Below are 20,111 nucleotides of genomic sequence, written 5' to 3'. Positions count from 1 at the left end.
GTGTGTCTATTTCAGCTTGAAATGGTGCAATAACGCTGTGCTTGCTTGTAATTACTGCTCATCACTGGTAGAGTTTATGGCTGCATCCACACGTACACGGGTATTTTTCAAAACTGAGATTTTCCGTTTTCGTTTAAAAAAAAAAAAACGTCCACACTTTAACGCAGAAACGAAGCAACAGGTTTTGATATATTCCTGTTGAAATGTTGGCCAATCAGAAGTCTAGAAGCCTGGGTGAGAAAGAGTAAATAAAGATGACGCATAGAAGCAGAACTGAGTCCTCTGTGTGGAGGGACAGAAACTGTGTGTGTATATGTAAGCATTTAAACATTGCAGAGAGTAAAATTTATGTGTGGACGTTTTCCTCATCCACACGTAAATTTTACTCTCTGCAGTGTTTAAATGCTTACATATACAGTTAGAACTTTCGAAAATCTCCACCCTGGCAGGAGTTTTCAAAAATCTCCATTTTCAGTGACCGAAAAAGCCGTTTACGTGTGGACGAAAGGTGCAAACGCATAGAAAAATCTGTGTTTTCAAAAATACCCGGGTACATGTGGACGTAGCCTATGACTGTTAGATGCAGACCTTTTTATCTAGCTTGAGAATTCACTGTTGTGCTCATTACAACAGTGTACATCCCACCCAGCGCTAATACTAAGTAGGCGCTCTGCGAGCTGATCAGTGAGCTCCCGAACTCACACTCCAATGGACTGTTTATTATCGCCGGAGATTTCAATCACGCAAATCGCAAGTCAGTCCTTCCAAAATTCCATCAATACGTTGACTTTGCCACGGGGGGTAAAACATGCTGGATCTTGTTTACACAAACATTCCCTGCGCGCAGAGAGCAAAGCCCCGCCGCCACCTCGGACACTCAGACCACTGGTCTATTATGCTAATTCCGGCATACAGACCGCTCATCAGACACTCCAAACTGGTTCTGGGAACTTGGCCTACTTGAGCTCTCTCTGCTCTCCAGGACTGTTTTGAGCACACTGACTGGAACATGTTCAGGGAGGCTACAACAAATGGCGACTGTACCAACTTGGAGGAGTACACATCATCTGTGACCAGCTACATCAGGAAGTGCATCGATGATGTCACTTACTCCAGGGATATTATAATACGGACCAACCAGAAAGCGTGGATGACTGCAGAAGTGCGTGACCTGCTAAGGATTCAAGACTCTGACTTCAGAGCAGGTGACAAGGGGGCCCTGGGAACAGCAAGGGCCAAACTGTCTCAAACCATCAAAGCAGCGAAGCGCGCGCATGGCAGAAAAATCCGCAGCCACTTCCAGGACAGCGGTGACACGCAGCACATGGTTTGATCCCCAGAATGATGTGCTGGTGAGGAAGTCCAACCCCCGTCATAACGACCAGGTTCTCTGTCTGACCTCTGCTGATGTGAGGAAAATTCTTTGCAGAGTTAACCCACATATCCAGACAAAATTCTGAGCTGCCTTGTATGAACATATGTTGAAGATGCCTCGTTCTGTTTTCTCTGAGGCTGCTGTGCCCTTTGGAGCAAAAATGAATATAAAGTTTACAGCATATCTTGTCACTGGAAATTGTTTGCACTGTTTATATATTTATATTATTTACTGTAGGTATTGGTGAAAAAAGCTTTATGTTGTGAAAAACTGAAATCTGGAAATTAGAATTGTTGTGCCTTATTATGTTGGTTTTATTTTCATATATTCCTTTTGAAAATGGTCAAATTTGTATATTTATTTATTTCTGTTTGTCTGATAGCATTTATTTATAAAATAAATCGGACATTTCAAACAGTTACTCGCTACTTGAGTAGTCTTTTCGCCAAGTACTTTTTTACTCTTACTTGAGTAACTTTTTTGACAACTACTTTTCACTTTTACTTGAGTAATAATATTTTAAAGTAATGCTACTCTTACTTGAGTACAATTTTTGGATATTCGACCCACCTCTGATACGATGAGGAAGTATACTCAAAAACAAACTACTGATAATCAGTTATAATATTTAAATCCCTGCTAAGATGGATCAATTACAAAAAACCTATAGATACAAGAGTAAATTTTCCCAACATGGCTGAAAATACTATTTAACGTGCAGCTTTAGATGACAAACTCATTATACACATAAAACAAAATCTCTACAAACTCTAAAAGACAAAATGCAGCAACACAATCAGGGAAACACACAGCAGCAAGCCTCTCTTCATCCCTGTTTAGCACAGGTGAAAAACACAAATAGGTGTTATAATGGATAAAAGTCAGATTCAATTACTATTTTTCCCTTTAAAAGTAATCAAAAGCACTTTGGGGACATTTAGCTCTAAGAACTAACACTTAGTAAAGCAACACCAAACTTAAACTTATAAGTTAGTACAGGGAGAGGACCTACAGCGAATGTGCCTTACCAGTGTGGAGATCATGCAACTCTGTCTGGGAACCTCCACATATGCAACATGTTTGCTAGCGGTGTCCCACTGACTAATGCCCCCGACAACATTGACATGTGGAACCTTATTATTACAAAAATTCAATTTAAATAATAAAAAATAAAATCTATGCAATGAAGTTTTGTGAAAGTTCACTGTGACTCAAACATTATTACATAGTATATTATAGCTGCAGCTACATACTACATATATACATATAAATATATAAATAACATTATGATTTATGATTTGCTTCAAGATATGTTCTCTAACTGCACCTTTAGAGGAAGCTAATGTCTTCCGTCTCATTCTCTCCGTCACTACCCAGAGCTTGTGACCACACAAGGGTAGGAAGATAAATCAACCTGCCAACAGACAGCTTCACTTTCACACTCAGCTCTCACTTCACTACACCACACTGGTCCTGCATCCATATCACTGCATATGTCACACAGTATCATCCAATCCACCTGCCAATCTCCCACTCCACTCTTGCCACAAGATCCTTAAAATCCTGTGCTTTGGGCCAGAACTCATCCCTAAACCACAGTTATGACTTCAACAATTATCCAGTGTCAATCACGGCTCAGAGTTGGAGGTGCTGATTCTCATTCCCTCCTCTTCACACTCAGCAGCAAATCGCCTCAATACGAGCTGGAGTCCACCATCTTATGAAGTAAAGGGTGCAGGAAGCACAATTGTGTTTCACCAATAACTGTACGTTATCAGATTGCCATGCTAACTCTGCCTTGCTGAACTGCTTGCTTCCTCTTATTGCTTCCTTTATTTGACTTACACCGTTAATTCTGTAAAACACATTCAAGTATATAAACAGCTGCTTTGTTTGCAGCTGTGCTCTGCTATCTAAAAATGTAGCCATGGAAATGAGTAACTAAGTGTGTAAGTGTGCTTTTTAGTTACTAAGTGAAGCTAAAAGGCACTGTCGTTATTTATTAATACAGCAGTTACAACTACTTCTAAGAAAACAGAGAGGAGCTGAGAAAGGGGGCAGGACTTCATCTGGTCTCACGGTCACTTCTGGTTAAGGACACATTTCTTTCTGTGGACACGCTTACTTTCTGTGAGTAAATTTATGACTAATCTAAGATGTCACCACAGTGGAAAGATATGTTAAAGGATTCTGCATTAGTTTAATGAAATAAAAATAAAATTACTGTCAGTTCTTGATTTCACTGCTGTGTGGGAAAGTGTGTGGATTACCAACATCTGCTGTGAACATTTGCTGTCAGTAAGTATGACATCTCTGTTTATCAGCTGGTATGGGGGCTCACCTCAAATCTATTTAATGTATATTTGAAGCAATGTAATGATTTTGTGCATCAATATTTAGTGTATCGTCATCTCCTTGTAAAGGAGCAGCAGCAAACTCAATGACTACATCTGTGACAGGAAGGGAATGGTAAAAGTTTATTGTCTTGGTTGTGTTTAATCAGTTGTCTTCATTTATGCATCTACTGCAGTTTAAAACGATCTGAATGATGTATACATGTAGTGTTTATGAGGGTAATTATTACTGGTGATAAAGCTCATAATAATCAAACCAAGCATACAAGCAGCAGACAAAGGCAACAAAATATCCGTCGCTGTTACTTTAATATCTAATGCTTGATAGATACTTGTTAGCAATCTGAATCTGAACAATGTTTCTCGTTGTGTTTCTGGGCTGTAAAATGAACTAAAGTACTTCACAGTTAAAGCTTGTCTTTGACTTGTGTCTATCTCATTTTGGGCACTCAGTCAAGCTAATATTATTTAGTTAGTTTCAGTATATATATATATTTTTTATAGCCATTCTGATAAAAATCTTCCTGATATGTTTCTGCAGGAGAGTATAAATGTATCACATGATGTGGTGGTCAGACTATGTTAAGTTGTTATTTCTGTGTAAAAGGAAGGAAGCAGAAAGAAGAAGTATTAAAAAGTCATTGTTTCCTTCTCAGCTCTTTGGTATCTGCTGTGCTGCTGCTTCACTCTCTCTCTTCACAGAAAGTTGTAGACGTTTTCAGACGTGTCACTGCTGGATGTGAGGATGGGAGCCACTTTGCTCTGTGAGCTGGGCCTATTCTGTGAGTACATCACTGACTTCTATTGTTTGATTCATACTGATCCATAAACATGTTTTAGTAAGAAGAACAGAGCATCAGTCATTTGACCATTGCAGGTCATGTGATCAGAGGACTCTCATGTTTGTTACCAACGTGGTTGTTTGTAGACTGGATTAGATTTTAGTGCACTGACTCAGATCAGAGTGGAGCTGCTTTAGTTTATCTAAGAAAGGTTTGTTTCTCCATCAGTGATAATTTGATGCTTATTACATCGTAATATAAAATGTAACCAATCATGGTTACATTTTATTAAACACATAAAGGCAGTAATTAAAGCCAGTGCTAGATTTAAAAATAGGCCTTTTAATGCAGACTAACAGAAATTTGCTTCCTTAGTCCAGGTATAAAAGAGTACTCGACTAATCCTACTCCTTACTAAATGAAAGTTGCTTCCTAAAGGAAGATTAGAGCTCGTCCAGCCATAAATGGAGATTAAAAAAAAACAAACTCCCAATAGGCAGGTTTAAATGTAGAAGACACATAAATTAGTTAAAATATGTCAATGTTGATCAACAAATATCACCTTCTAGACAAATTCTTGTTGACAGAAGTGACTCACTGCAATTTGTCAATGGCATTAATTTTTGAGATTTTTTTCTAATATACAAAGTAAATACTGGGGAGATCATTTCCCTTTTGGAACCCAGTCTTTCATTGGCTGCCCAAAGAGGATGGCCTGTACCATTTCAGGTCATGTGATCAGAGGACACTCATGTCTGTTATCATCATGTTTGTTTGTAGACTGGATTAGATTTTAGTGCACTGACTCAGATCATAGCAGACATTGAAAATCTCCCAGTGTTTTAAGGAGCTTGGTAAGAACCCTGGTGGGATTGTTCCTTAAGAAGGTCATTAACTCACTATTGATCAAGAAATGAGACACATCATTACCAACAGTGTTTTATTTATGTTACATTTGAGTGTCTTTAGTTTGATAATGTCTGAAGTTTCTGTCTTTATTGTAGTGCTCTGTACGCTCGTCTGCAGTGGACACGCTCAAGGTGACTGAACAGTTTTCACTTTTTCTATTTCTTCCTTTTTATTTAATAAAGATTATTCTCAACCTGTATGACTCTAATGCAGATCCTATTTGTGTTTTTCAATCAATATTTTGCCTTGAGCATTAAATAAGTGTTTCAGATTGCTATTTGTCTGTTTGTGTTGGATTCTAGGTGCTGTGCTAACTATTGAACCCAAATCGTCCAGCTATTTCATTGGAGAGTCTGTTACCTTCAAGTGTGACATGAATGAAGGAAGAGAGACTGACTGGTATTATGCAATCAACAAGGATGGTCGAGACTATGTCGGCTACAGTGAGAACAAAGACTACACATTAAAAATTAGCTCGATATATCACAGTGGTGAATATCAGTGCTCTGGTAGCTGGAAGGGGTCACATTATATAAAGAACAGTAAAACTGTCTTTATAACTGTATTAGGTAAGTCCTCAGTGATTAATAATGTGATGATTCCAGTTAAAATACTCATCTGAATTATAAAAAAATATATGTGTTTAATAAATGTTTCATTGAAACTATTTTATTTCTGATGTATTGAAACATTGAACTTTAGCAAAGATCCTTGCATTTTACCTAACTTTGTTCACAGTACACACTACAACCAAAATACTCAGACAATATGTTTCTTGTCATTACAACATGTGTATGTTTTAATGTATAACAAGAATAACTGTGGATGAAATTTAATTTAAATAATGAAAAAAAGAAACATCAAAAGCTCCACATAATTTAAGGTGACGATGTTTCTGTTATCTAAATGTGAAACCAGGCAGATCCCTCTGAACCCATCAGTGTGTTTCCTTCAACAGTGAACTTCATTAGTTTACATTCAGTGTGACTTCTTCAGGCCAAAGAATGGACAAACATTTGTACTGTGCTTATTTAGAGATCTACAACCTGAATTACCCGACTAACCTCAAAATTGTAGCTCTCTCACCACATTAGAAAAAATTAAAATGATCTTAAACTGTATTAAAAAAATAAATTTAAATTAGGATTAGCATTCAACTTTATTGTCATTACACATCTATAAATACAGGGTAAGGAAATACAGTTTGCATGTGATCAGAGTGCAAGAGTAGTAAGTGCTAAAAAATGGGAGCAATTATGCACAGATAAGGGTAGTATAAATAAATGGTGGGATAGTTATGAACAGATTATGTACAGAGAGAGCAAATATACAGATGACCTACAGACAGATATACAGATGTACTATGAACAAATATAAAGCTTTGCTAAATATATACAGATGTGCTACATATGGTAAACAGATCTACAGAGTGCTATGAATATATTCACAGTGGAAGCATACCGCTCTGAATAGACTATAATAGTAAACAGTGTACGCACTATACCAGAGACTATACTGATTCAGTGTCCTAAACTATAGCAGTAACCAATGTAAGCATATTCTGAATGTTGAGAATGAATGACAGTCATGATCATGGTCATTAGGAGGGATAAGTGGGTGTGGATGGAAAGGTTCAGCAGGGGACTGAGTTCAGTAAGGTGACAGCAGTGGGGAAGAAGCTGTTCATAAACCTGCTGGTTTTAGTCTGTAGGGTCCTGTAGCGTCAGCTGAAGGGGAGGAGCTGGAAGAGTTTAATGGCAGGATGAGAGGAGTCCCTGAGAATGATGCGTGCTCAGCAAAGACATCTCTTCTTGGAAGTTGGAATTTAAATAAAATGAAAGCATATTTTAAAATGTTGTTCAATGGCTTTGTGTTTTCTTTTCGTCTTTTTGATAACAGCATATAGACCCAGGGCCACACTGACAGCAGGAACAACAATCATACCAGTAGGGGGCAGTGTGACACTGACCTGCTCTGTGCAGAGCTCTGATGGATGGAAATATGAGTGGTTCAGACGAACCCAAACAACCTCTGAAGTTCAAATCAGAGATCAACAAAACAGAGATATCAGAGTATCTCAAGGAGGAATCTACAGCTGCAGAGGAACAAGAGGAAACCCAGTTTACTACACTTATGAGAGTTATGATGTCACCATTGAGAGTGAGTTCAGTAATTTAGTTTGAAATATACATTCACACATGATTATCAAACATACAATTTTAAGTTTTCTGTGTTGATTTCATTTTTCTATTTGTATCTAAACTGTTAATATGTGTAAACAGTTTCTAACACGCTGTAAATTTAAACTGCAGAGAAAAGACAGACAAGAGTAAAAAAAACAAAAACACAAAAAAGAAAATAATCTTTTTTGTAGATTTCACTGGTAGTCGGAAGATCATAATCTTAAAATGTTAAAATTTAGCTTTTTTTTGTTACCTTTCTTGTGCCCTTATGATATTTTGTTTGTTGCAAATCACAAGAGAAAAAGGGGGAACATCAAAAATGTATGTTAATGTAAAGTGGTCCTCAATGATGTTTTGATTGTCTAAACCTGCATACAGCCTTCTTAATCCATCATTGTGTATCCTTCATCAGAGAACTGTATAAGTTTACATTAATGTGACATTTCCAGGCCATAGAATGGACAAACAGTGCGTTTATTTTGAGATCTACAGCAAGAGTTACATTAAGATTATCTCCCTGCTGAGACAGGGAAAAATAAATATTCAAAACCTCTTACATTACTGGGAACAAAGACAAAAGCAATAGTCATATAATAAAGAAGGGTAGTGATTTTGTTCTAACTGGGAAACTGCATAACATTAAAACATTCTTTAGTAAAATGTAGCTTTTTAAAATGTGTCTATGCTCTTATACTGAATGAATTTTATTTTCACTCCTTGTTTTTGATAACAGCAGATAAACCCAGGGCCACACTGACAGCAGGAACAACAATCATACCAGTAGGGGGCAGTGTGACACTGACCTGCTCTGTGCAGAGCTCTGATGGATGGAAATATGAGTGGTTCAGACGAACTCAAAGAACCTCTGAAGGTCAAATCAGAGATCAACAAAACAGAGATATCAGAGTATCTCAAGGAGGAATCTACAGCTGCAGAGGAACAAGAGGAAACCCAGTTTACTACACTGATATAAGTGATGATGTCATCATTGAGATAACCTGTGAGTTTAGTATGAAATATACATTCACTCATGATTGTCAAACATACAATGTGAAGTTTTCTGTGTTGATTTCATGTTTCTGTTTGTATCTCAACTGTTAATATGTGTGAACAGTTTCCAATAAAGTTGTTGTAAAACAACAACCCAACTGGCCTCAGATATTCAGAGGTGAGACGATCACTCTGACATGTGAGGTGCAGGAAGGAGGTGAAACCACTGAGTGGTGGTATGAATGGAGACGACCCAGGACACCCACACAGTGGACACACAATAATGATGTGACATTCAGAGTTTCTGAGTCCAGCAGTGGAGACTACATGTGTAAGAGTCGACGCAGAGATGACTCATATTCTTCAACAGAGTGGAGTGAAGCCTTCACATTGTCAGCATCAAGTAAGTCATGTTTGTTGTGTGATCTCCATTTGACAAATGTCATCATGGTCAGCACAGGATGAATTCAATGGTCTACAAAGCATGTTACATTGTTAGTCAGACAAAGAGCTGCAGCTGATAGTAGCCTCATTGTAGACAGTTTGTCACCACTTTGTGTCATGAACCTTCAGCTGGTATAGAGACGCCAATGCTGACCTGCTGCTCCATCACCTGAGGACAATACTGACAGAAAAACAAAAACAGAAAAAAACTGACAAGGTGGAAAAATTTATTATTACAAACAAACACTGAGGTGATGTCTGTGGAAATACAAAGTGGACTAAATGTGTGGGCTGAGGATGTTATTAGCGATATTAAATTAGCCAACATTTAGAGATAGTAAGATTAATGTTTTTTCTTTAATTACTAGTTTTCTTTGTGATTACAAGGAGTAATGCAATATTTTCCTGGTTCAGTTGCATTACTGTGGGGTGAGGCATCCTAGAGAGAGAGTGATTTGGTTGCATCAATCAACATTTTTAGTGACTGGTTTGTTTTGCCAACTGAGGTGAACCGTGTGAAAAATGTTCTTCTTTCTTTTTTTGTCATGAAATTGATGCTTTCAAACACTTTATTTAAGAACTTTGCATGAGCAGTGGTGGATAAATTAATGCATTTTGTAGTATTGATGGAACAAACAGTGATGTGGAAGTTTTTGATATCAGTGTGTATGTGTTCAGCAGGAGGTTTATAGATAGAGAGATATGTTGGTATGTTTCTTCTGATCATGTAGGAAGAAGACTATTCCCTAATCAAAGCAAACTTACCATGAAAAAATATTCTAATCAAATGAAAATGTTTTATGAAAGTCTGAAATTAGAAAAAAATCTCATAAATAAAATGTTTCTATATTAAATTTGTCTGTGCAGCTGTGTGGGATGTGGGACTTATAAATTCCATTAGTAAGAAGTTCTGTGTCTTCTGTTGTGGTAATAAGAAGGAATCACACAGAATAAGCACAAGTATTATTTTATAAATCCAAAGAAGAATCATAATGAAACAGAAAAAAATAAACACTAAAAGAATCAAATGCATTATAGACATCTGTAAGATTACTCATATTGATAGGTTTTGTAGCTTGAACCTATTCGCTGGAACGTTGAAGCAAGACACGAAGTAGGCAAAGTTCTTCATGTTACTCATGCATGAGGGAGACCGGCCTGGAGCCAAGTGTGGTTCCACCACTTGACCTCCATCAGACTCTCAGCCAGGTTCCCCACAGCACTCCTTTTATTGTGGTAACATGAATATGCATAGGGTCATTAACATATGATGTCTACATACACACAAAGAGTACCTTGCCTGTGTGTGTGTGTGTGTGTGTGTGGGGGGCGGGGGGGGGGGGTCAGAGTGTGACCCCATAAATGACTTCCCTAAACCTGCTGGTCTGGAAGTCCAGCGGTTCATCTAAACAAAAGGCACTTAGCCTAAAACAAACACAGCCACGTTTATCCTACCATAAAACAATAAAACAAGGTACGACCTCTCTCGTGCTCCCAGAGTGCTCTCTAATGCACACAAAGTTTGCAGACTATCAAGGATCAAACCTCTAAGCATATATGGTTAAATATTTCTAAGCATAAATGACAATCAACAATACAAAACCTAACACATTTCAGTTTAGTCTTATTCCTTCCTATGTGTTGTTGGAAACTGGAGAGGAGGTTTACAAGAGGTAACATCAATGGAGACAACATCAGGGCAGTGTGATCCCAACCCATGTGTGTGGGGTATACAGTATATTCATATTTTCTTTGTGTCTTTGTTTAAACTCAACAGCAGATCAATCACAGGCCCAAGTAACTTCTGATATGAGAGACATCCCAGTAGGGGGCAGTGTGACCCTGACCTGCTCTGTGAACTCATCATCATCATCATCTGGATGGAAATACTACTGGTACAGAGATGAGAACTCCTCTGAACCTCTGACCACACAAGATGCAGTTTTCCACTCAAATGGACAAATCAGTGTCTCACAGGAAGGACTCTACAGGTGCAGAGGAGGAAGAGGAAACCCAGTTTACTACACAGAGGACAGCCAGTCAGTCAGGATTGATCGCAGGGGTGAGTTTTTTTCTTCTTCTAGAAACACAAAATGTGAAAAGTTAATGATCTGACATTTACACCTTTAGTGGATGTATGAATAGAAAACGACCAAACTTCCAACAAAAATGAATTCAGGAAGTTAAATATGCTTTTAAAACCCGATGATGCAGAATACAACTGTGAGGGGAGAGTGCACACCAGGGTTCAACAGATTAGAGTGAATACTTCAGTTTGTCAGTATTCATTATGTTTTTATACAATACTTAGAATAGATGAAGATGTGAATCTACTTCTATGCTCACTCATCCTCTGCTGTATAATTATAATAATAATTATCATTACTGAAAAATTCACAGTGTCTGCAAACAAACGTAAATGTTCTTCTGAGCTTAAACATATTAGCACAGAGCTTTAAAGTATAAATACAAATTGATAAAATAGCGATCAAAGGAGCTTGCAAAGAAAAGCGTCTGGACTTCTTTAAGTTACTTGAAGACGTTTCACCTCTCATCCGAGAAGCTTCTTCAGTTCTAAGGTCAAATGGTGGAGAGTCCCAGATATAAACCTAGTGGGAGTGACCCCCCACAGAGGGACAAAAGGACCCCCTGATGATCCTCTAATCGCCTGAGCCAAGGTGTGAAACCGGGTGTGGGTCCCAATCAGCCAGAGTTTCGGGTGGGTTCATTGTGAAACCTGGCCCCACCTTATCATGTGAATTCCTGAGATCAGATGGCCCAGGATGTGAGTGGGCATTAAGGCGTCTGGGAAGGGATCTCAAAACTGGATTATAGATGGCAGAGAGTTGGTGTCGTAAACCCCCGCCTCTGTTCAAAGATGGTCGCTCACAGTGGACATAGATGGCTTCTTTCACTCCTCTTTCAAACCATCTGTCCTCTCTGTCCAAAATGTGAACATTGGCATCCTCGAAAGAGTGTCCTTTATCCTTAAGATGCAGATGGACTGCTGAGTCTTGTCCTGTGGAGGTGGCTCTTCTGTGTTGTGCCATGCGCTTGTGAAGTGGCTGTTTGGTCTCTCCAATGTAGAGGTCTGGGCATTCCTCGCTGCACTGTACAGCATAAACCACATTGTTAAGCTTGTGTTTAGGAGTTTTGTCTTTCGGGTGAACCAGTTTCTGTCTGAGTGTGTTGCTGGGTCTGAAGTACACTGGGACACCACATCAAGAACTCCACCGGCTTCACCGACAAGGTCCAGAAACTTACCCTGGATCCAGATGAAACCATGGTGTCCTTTGATGTAGTCTCTCTCTTCACTTGCATACCCACCACGGAGGCCGTGGAGACTGTTAGAAAACGACTACAAGAAGACAGCTCCTTGGAGGACAGGACCAACTTCACACCCGATCAGATTTGCACCCTGTTAGACCTCTGCCTCACCACTACATATTTCAAATACAACGAAGGCTTTTACAGACAAAAACATGGCTGTGCCATGGGCTCCCCCGTGTCACCTATTGTAGCCAACCTTTACATGGAGGAAGTGGAAAGAAAGGCTCTTGGCTCTTTCAAAGGAAGAGTACCCAGCCACTGGTACAGATATGTGGACGACACATGGGTCAAAATCAAGACACAAGAAGTGGAATCCTTCACTGCGCACATTAACGCTGTGGATAAAAACATCAAGTTCACCAGGGAAGACACAAAGGACACAAAGGACAACTGTTTGCCTTTCCTGGACTGCGCTGTGCACATCGAAGTTTACCGGCAACCTCAACATCGAAGTTTACCGGAAGCCCACACACACGGACCAGTACCTCCTCTTTGACTCCCATCACCCTCTGGAACACAAACTTGGAGTAATTAGGACCCTACACCACCGGGCAGAACATGTTCCCTCTAAGCCGGAAGGAAAAAAGAAGGAACACACACATGTAAAGGAAGCACTCAAAACATGCGGCTATCCTAAATGGGCGTTCTTAAAGTCAGCAAAGAGGCACAGAAAAGAAGACCAGACACCAGCGAAGGAGGATAAGAAGGACAGACGCAACAACATTGTCATCCCCTATGTAGCCAGTGTATCAGAGAAACTCAGGAGAGTTTTCTCCAAGCACGACATCCCAGTGTATTTCAGACCCAGCAACACACTCAGACAGAAACTGGTTCACCCGAAAGACAAAACTTCTAAACACAAGCTTAACAATGTGGTGTATGCTGTACAGTGCAGCGAGGAATGCCCAGACCTCTACATTGGAGAGACCAAACAGCCACTTCACAAGCGCATGGCACAACACAGAAGAGCCACCTCCACAGGACAAGACTCAGCAGTCCATCTGCATATTAAGGATAAAGGACACTCTTTCGAGGATGCCAATGTTCACATTTTGGACAGAGAGGACAGATGATTTGAAAGAGGAGTGAAAGAAGCCATCTATGTCCACTGTGAGCGACCATCTTTGAACAGAGGCGGGGGTTTACGACACCAACTCTCTGCCATCTATAATCCAGTTTTGAGATCCCTTCCCAGACGCCTTAACGCCCACTCACATCCTGGGCCATCTGATCTCAGGAATTCGCATGATAAGGTGGGGCCAGGTTTCACAATGAACCCACCCGAAACTCTGGCTGATTGGGACCCACACCCATTTTCACACCTTGGCTCAGGCGATTAGAGGATCATCAGGGGGTCCTTTTGTCCCTCTGCGGGGGTCACTCCCACTAGGTTTATATCTTGGACTCTCCACCATTTGACCTTAGAACTGAAGAAGCTTCTCGGATGAGAGGTGAAACGTCTTCAAGTAACTTAAAGAAGTCCAGACGCTTTTCTTTGCAAGCTCCTTTGACTACGATGACCTGGATGACTGAGAACCTACACAGACATAAAATAGCGATATATACTTTTGTCTCTGTAAAGCTGACATTATGTATTTGAATTAGAAAACTATTCACAGAATTTATCACCACTTGCATCAATCAAAATATGCTGTTGGTTTAAAGACCTTTGTTCATAAAGGAATGACAAACAGGTGATGTGAAATTCAAAAGTTTTTTTTTAATCACTATTCAGGTGAATAGTCACCACAGAGAAATATGATAGTAAAACAAATAGAATATTTTCAGTTATTATTAGGAATAGTGACATTGTAAATAATACTATATTTTAAAATGTTCCCATGTGAATTATGTTGCTAATTTGTATAAATGCATCTAATTAAAACCTGTTATTATTACAGCAGCACCTGAAAGCTCTTCATTTCTCACTCCTTTGATCGTTGGACTCGTTTGTGGAGTTTTACTGATTCTTCTTCTTCTTCTGCTTTTGTGTCGCTTCAAACAGTCAAAGGGTGAGACCATTAACCATCTGATATTAAACTGAATATGATGTAAATAATAAAAATCACAAATGTATCCTGAACGCTCAATGTAATATTTCTGCACCACAACAGGTTACAATAAAAAATGCAATTGTCTTTTCTTACAGATTCATTCTTTGTCAGGTTGGTTCAAATCTCCCCTCTCCTGTACTAGAACTACATCCTGTGTTTCTTATTAAATCTATTGGTTTACTACGTTTGTTTTTTTTGTTCCACCAGGACTCGGAGCACAAATCAGAGCTCTGCAATGAACCACATGATCAAGGATGAAGCTCAACACAGTCGACATAACTCTACTGTCCAAGGTCAGCCTGATCCATGACAAGTTTTGTTGTTGTTGTTGTATTTATTAATTTATTTACTGACGATTTTTAAACTCCAGGTCCGATTTATCTGTTTCTAGTTTGCTGATTTAGAAGATAATCAAACCCATACATAAGAAATTCAATTTTTAACCTATCATTGGCTTGTTTTTGTAGGTGATGCTTGTGTTTATGAATCAATCAAAGACCACGATGACACACAAAATGGTAAAGTAGATACAGTAGCACAGATATATGAAGACTATGTGATTATTTGTGTTTAAACATGGAAGTTTTAGAAATCAGCTGCACACAGATAAGAAAACAAAGAGGTTGGACACTTGGTCCTTCCAGTGTAACACAGGGTCAGTTCAACTTTAAGATCAGTCTGTCCTACAAAACGTAAACCACTGTGAATCTGTTTTATGAATCCATCTCATTCCTCCTGACGGATTATTCTCTAGTTTCACTTTTTGCTGGTGTTCCTGTCACTACTAACAGTATGAGACAACAACCAGTAATCAACTTCATGTCTTCATTTTTTAACTCTTTGCTTATATCCTTTTTTTGTTTGGTTGTTTTTACATTTCAGAGATTAATATTTTTTTCTTTATTTTGGTATAATTGTTTTTTAAATGTAATTACGTTTTGTTTTCGTTTTTCTTATGCCAAGTTATGTATTAACCATCATTATTATTATTGTTATTCTAATATTTTAACCTAGAAGAATCACGTGGAATTAATTTCAGCGCTGTTTCAGATAAGAGATTAGAAGAAACATTTGAGGAGTCTGTTGATTAGAGCACATTATCTTGTTTTAAGAGGACATAAATGGTATGAGTAGTGCAGGAGTATAGAATGGCAAAGATGGAGGAAAAGTGAACCGTGATCCTTAAGGTTTGGATTTGAGCTTAGTGGAAGGGTCATGCTGAGCAGGGTTGAGCTGATGTGACACTGACTTGAGGGCTGACAGGTTTTCATAGAAAAGGTTTTTAAACATGACAGAAACATCTCATCTTTAATAGACCTTCAATAGGTTTCTATGATCAGTGTGTTGTTGACTGACAGATATATAAATGTAATGAAAATTAACACACTTAACCTTTTATCCTGATCATCTGTCCATCCTCTCTCAGATGACAGTGTGTTGTATGCACAGGTCTCCCACGATAGATCTAAAACCAAGAAAGACAACGGTGAGTAAAGTAATATAATATATAACTTTTTTCTTGACTTCATTGACTACACCATTATTTCATAATTTTAAGAGGGTTATAATGATATCAGTTAGATATCATTGGATTATAGGGTCACTGACCTTAATAACCAGGGTGGAGGAAGCTTGAAGTGATCTGACACTGAAATGAGATTTAACACCAGCAGAGAAAGAAACAGGTTTTCAAACATGACAGTAACAGGTTGTCATAAAATCTCGTCTTCAATAGAGCGAAAATCTCCTTCAGTCTGTTCCTGTGATGAGTTACTGTAGGTGTTAACTGACAGAAATATAAAGGAAATTAAAGCCACTCGTTTTTTAATGCTGCTCATCTGTCATCCTCTTTTAGATGACAGCCTGTTGTACGCACAGGTCTATTACACTAAAGCGAAACCTAAGAGACACAAAGGTAAGTAATGTAATAAAATAAGTACCTTATTTCTTTTGCTTTGGGCTTTACATGTTTTACACACCAAGGAAAACTGTATAAATAAATCAAGTTGTCACTTTGAACAAAGAGGCACTTGCAATGACATTTGACAAATCATTTCTTTATTTGCAGGAAAACCAGCTCCTGCAGCAGCTGATGAAACAGTTTATTCTGAAGTTAAATCACAAACAGCTCTGGGTTACTGTGCAGAAATAAAATAGCTTACATGTTGCTGTAACGATGAACTTAAATACTAAAGTTTTTAAGTTTTTAGGGAGTAAATTTAGTTCTAAATCACCTTTAATGACTGAATTGTGCTGCACCATTTCTTTCAGATTAATAACAAGATCTGCAAAACCAACCGGATCAGTGACAAGACTGAGTTAATTCCATTAGAAGTAAAGAGCTCATTGGAGAAAATGAGATTATGCACTGTTTTGTAAAATAAAATAAAGTCAAACAAACTTTCTTTCATCATAATAGCACCAACTGATGATCTGGCTTTGAGACCAGGATGCTTTTTAGAGTCTTTTTACATTTAGATTGCTCAATAAATAAACAACAAATAAAAAAATAAAAATAAACAACATTTGGAAATGAAAGTCAACAACCTACAGAGGGCTAAATGCAGAGACACATCAAAGTGACAAAATAATGCAGCAGGTTTGTCCATTTTGTCAAATGTTCATTGCATCAACTCAGAATGATACTCAGTTGTCAGTTTGGCCAACGTGTGCTTGTGTGCATGCCTGACAATCTTGGAGCATATGAATAATGAGTCAATGGTGTCCTGGGGATCTCCTCCAAGATCTGGACCAGGGCATCTGAGCTCCTGGAGAGTCTGAGCTGCAGCATGGCAGCTTCAAATGGAGAGAAGCATAATGTCCCAGTTGGATTTTGGTCAGGCGAGTGTGGGGACCAGTCAGTGGTATCAATTCCGTAATCCTCCAGGAACTGCCTGCATACTCTCAACACATGAGGGTGGTCATTATCATACCAGGAGGAACCCAGGACCCACAGCACAATAGGGTCTGACAGTGGGTGACAGACTCTTGAGCATGCACTGAATTGGCATCCTAGAGGAGTTGGACATCCTGTACAACCTCTGTAGCATCCAGGGATCGTCTCACCCTGCTGTACCTAGTGTTAACTACATTTTCTGCTACTTCATCGAGGATAGACATTTGAGTGATGTGATGCTAAACACTGATTAAAAATAATTCCTTTAATTTTTTTTGAGCAGTGCATGTTTACAGATGTTTCCTGTATTGTTTCTAAAATCATTTGATGTGTATGATAACCATACATGTTTCTCTTCCCCTGCATGAATTAAGCATCACTTGACATTTTTCTATAAAGTTGCTTTTCTTCTTTTAACAGCTTTAGGAAAAGATCAACTTTAAATTTTATTTTATGGAAGCTGCTTGGAGAGCTGCAATTGTGTTATATGAATATGTGTTTCCTATAAGATATTTAATCTCAAATATTGTTACATCTACAGTCTTGTTTGTTGAAAAACAATTTTTCTTGTTTTCTTGTTTCTGCGCTTCATTGCTCCAGATAGATCTAATTCACACATGGCTGATATCATCCACATATTTTAGTTTCTGTCAGTGTAAGATTTAGTTCTTCCTCCCAGCTGTTACCAGGTGCTTGTTTAAAGCAGACTTTTTATTTTAAGGTGATTATCTTATAAAATAAAGCATTTTGAGGCGGCTATTATTGTGAGTTGTTGTTAAATAAACAAAATTGATTCAAATTGACTTGAACGTTTGTGTTCTAAACACTAAAGTAAGTTAAGTGCTATCAGATCATACATGGCTCAGAGTGGGGAATGTTCATGAACAGCTGTACATGGGAAGAGAAAGACAGAAATAATAATTATATGTACAGTCTGACTACAGGATTTACTCTACTGTTAAAAATAGGAGCCTAGATATTGATCTTCAGAGGTACCAACAAATACACAGATTACTGTCTTGCAACTGCTGATGCCTTGGGTGTTGATGAGGGTACTTGTTCATCAAACACACTCAGTGATACAGTATTTATTTGTTTGTTTATTTGTTCAGTTTTACAACAAATACATCATCTGGTTATTTTATAAAAATAGAAAGATTGTCTCATTCTTGGCTTTAAAAAAGGAGCAGGATTGTGAAAGTGTTTAGACAGCAGATATGATGATTCAAAGGTAATAGATAAAAACACTAATAATTACAGTACATCAATTTAAAATTATAATAATATTCTAATGAAGTTTTGACTGTCTCAGCTTAGAAAGAACACCCAATAAGTTATTGCACTCAGTAACTGAAGTAGACCCGTAGACTTTTGTTTTCAATAACTTTCATAGTGTAAAAGCCCTTTGATTACTTTATCATTTCTTACTGGTCTATATCCTGTTCTTTTTGTGCAAATACAACATGCCCAGTGTGAGTCATCTACTCATCCATCCATTTGCTGTAGATTAAAATTTCCATATTCTTCGGTCACAGAGGGGCTTGAACCTCTCAAGGCAGGGTGTAACCTGGAGAGGTCACCAGTCTATCAGAGAGTCAACAGAGAAGGAAAGAGAAAATCACTCACAGCTCCAGGGAATTGCAAATCACTGATTGACCTAACATGCATATGTTTGGAGGAAGCAGACGTACTCTGAAAGAACCCACACAGGTATAGAAAGAGCCAATCCAGACTCTAGTGCAGCAGTGCCACTGTCAAGTTAAATGCTGCTGTTCTCTGACATGAATACCTCGTCTTCCATGTAGTTCCATGGTAACAAGGTTGTGCCAGATAAACCCAACAGTTTCCTGACGTGGTCCCCGAGTTTCTCTTGTGATGGCCTGGCTTTTGTCTCTTTCTCTGTCTCCTGTTGGTGTTTGTGTGTGTGCTTGTGGACATGTGTGGACATGAGCTCCACTCATTTTCTCTGCTGCCCCATTGGCTGCTCTCCTGTAGAGGATCAGCTGATCAGATTCACCTGCTTCACCATTTCTAATCAAGCTCAGTATTACGACGGAAGCAGATACTCAGCTGTTGCCATATTATTGTGTCAGTGAGATATGTGCTCTGCTTCTTTCTTATATGAGTTTCTGTTTGTCTTTCAGTGGAATAATCAGTCTCTCTGTGTGTATCAAGCCCCCTGAGTTTCAAACAACAGTGCTTTACTTGGAAAGCCTCAATACTTTCACCGCCATTCCCAAATATCTAATGCACGGATGTCAAACTCCAGTCCTCGAGGGCCGCTGTCCTGAAACATTTCCATGTGTCCCTGCTGCAACACACCTGAATAAAATTAATAGGTCATTAACAAGAGACTAGAACTTGAAAGAATGCTGAGGTGGCAATTCAGCCATTTGATTCATGTCACAGCAGCTCATGAGTGAATGAACGTGGTGCAATAAAATTGCTTTAAGAAGTAAATTATTCCAAACAATTACATTTATTGTAAAATTACATTTTACAATAAATGTAATTGTAAAATTACATTTATTGTAATTTTACAATTACAATAAATGTAATCCAACAAGACTCCAACAAAGACAGAAAGTCAAGATAAAGTGAGAAAGCAAAGCTCAGGGTAATCAAATTTAGAAATGTCAAACAAATAGTCATAAGTAGGGTTAGGGCACAGGTGTCAAACCCCAGGCCTCGAGGGCCGGTGTCCTGCAACACAGCTGATTCAAGTGGCTAAATTACCTCCTCAACATGTCCTGAAGTTCTCCAGAGGCCTGGTGATGAACTAATCATTTGATTC

The 20,111-nt window shown here is 38.5% G+C and overlaps 1 protein-coding gene across 1 annotated transcript; it reads left to right on the top strand.

Moving 5' to 3' along the window:
* Positions 1–3,402: 3,402 nt before the first annotated feature.
* On the top strand, positions 3,403–18,131 carry LOC106675858 (uncharacterized). Its single transcript, XM_076881680.1, has 15 exons — positions 3,403–3,673; positions 4,432–4,511; positions 5,516–5,551; positions 5,723–5,989; positions 7,320–7,580; positions 8,337–8,603; positions 8,718–8,996; positions 10,815–11,099; positions 14,269–14,379; positions 14,517–14,532; positions 14,629–14,714; positions 14,889–14,939; positions 15,848–15,907; positions 16,277–16,336; positions 16,490–18,131. Exons 2-15 carry the CDS (start codon positions 4,475–4,477, stop codon positions 16,576–16,578), a joined length of 1,905 nt encoding a protein of 634 aa, XP_076737795.1. The 5' UTR covers positions 3,403–3,673; positions 4,432–4,474; the 3' UTR covers positions 16,579–18,131.
* Positions 18,132–20,111: the final 1,980 nt, after the last annotated feature.

The sequence above is a fragment of the Maylandia zebra genome, linkage group LG3 (genome assembly GCF_041146795.1).
Source record: "Maylandia zebra isolate NMK-2024a linkage group LG3, Mzebra_GT3a, whole genome shotgun sequence".
NCBI lineage: Eukaryota > Metazoa > Chordata > Actinopteri > Cichliformes > Cichlidae > Maylandia > Maylandia zebra.
This window is presented reverse-complemented; position numbering and strand designations above follow the sequence as displayed.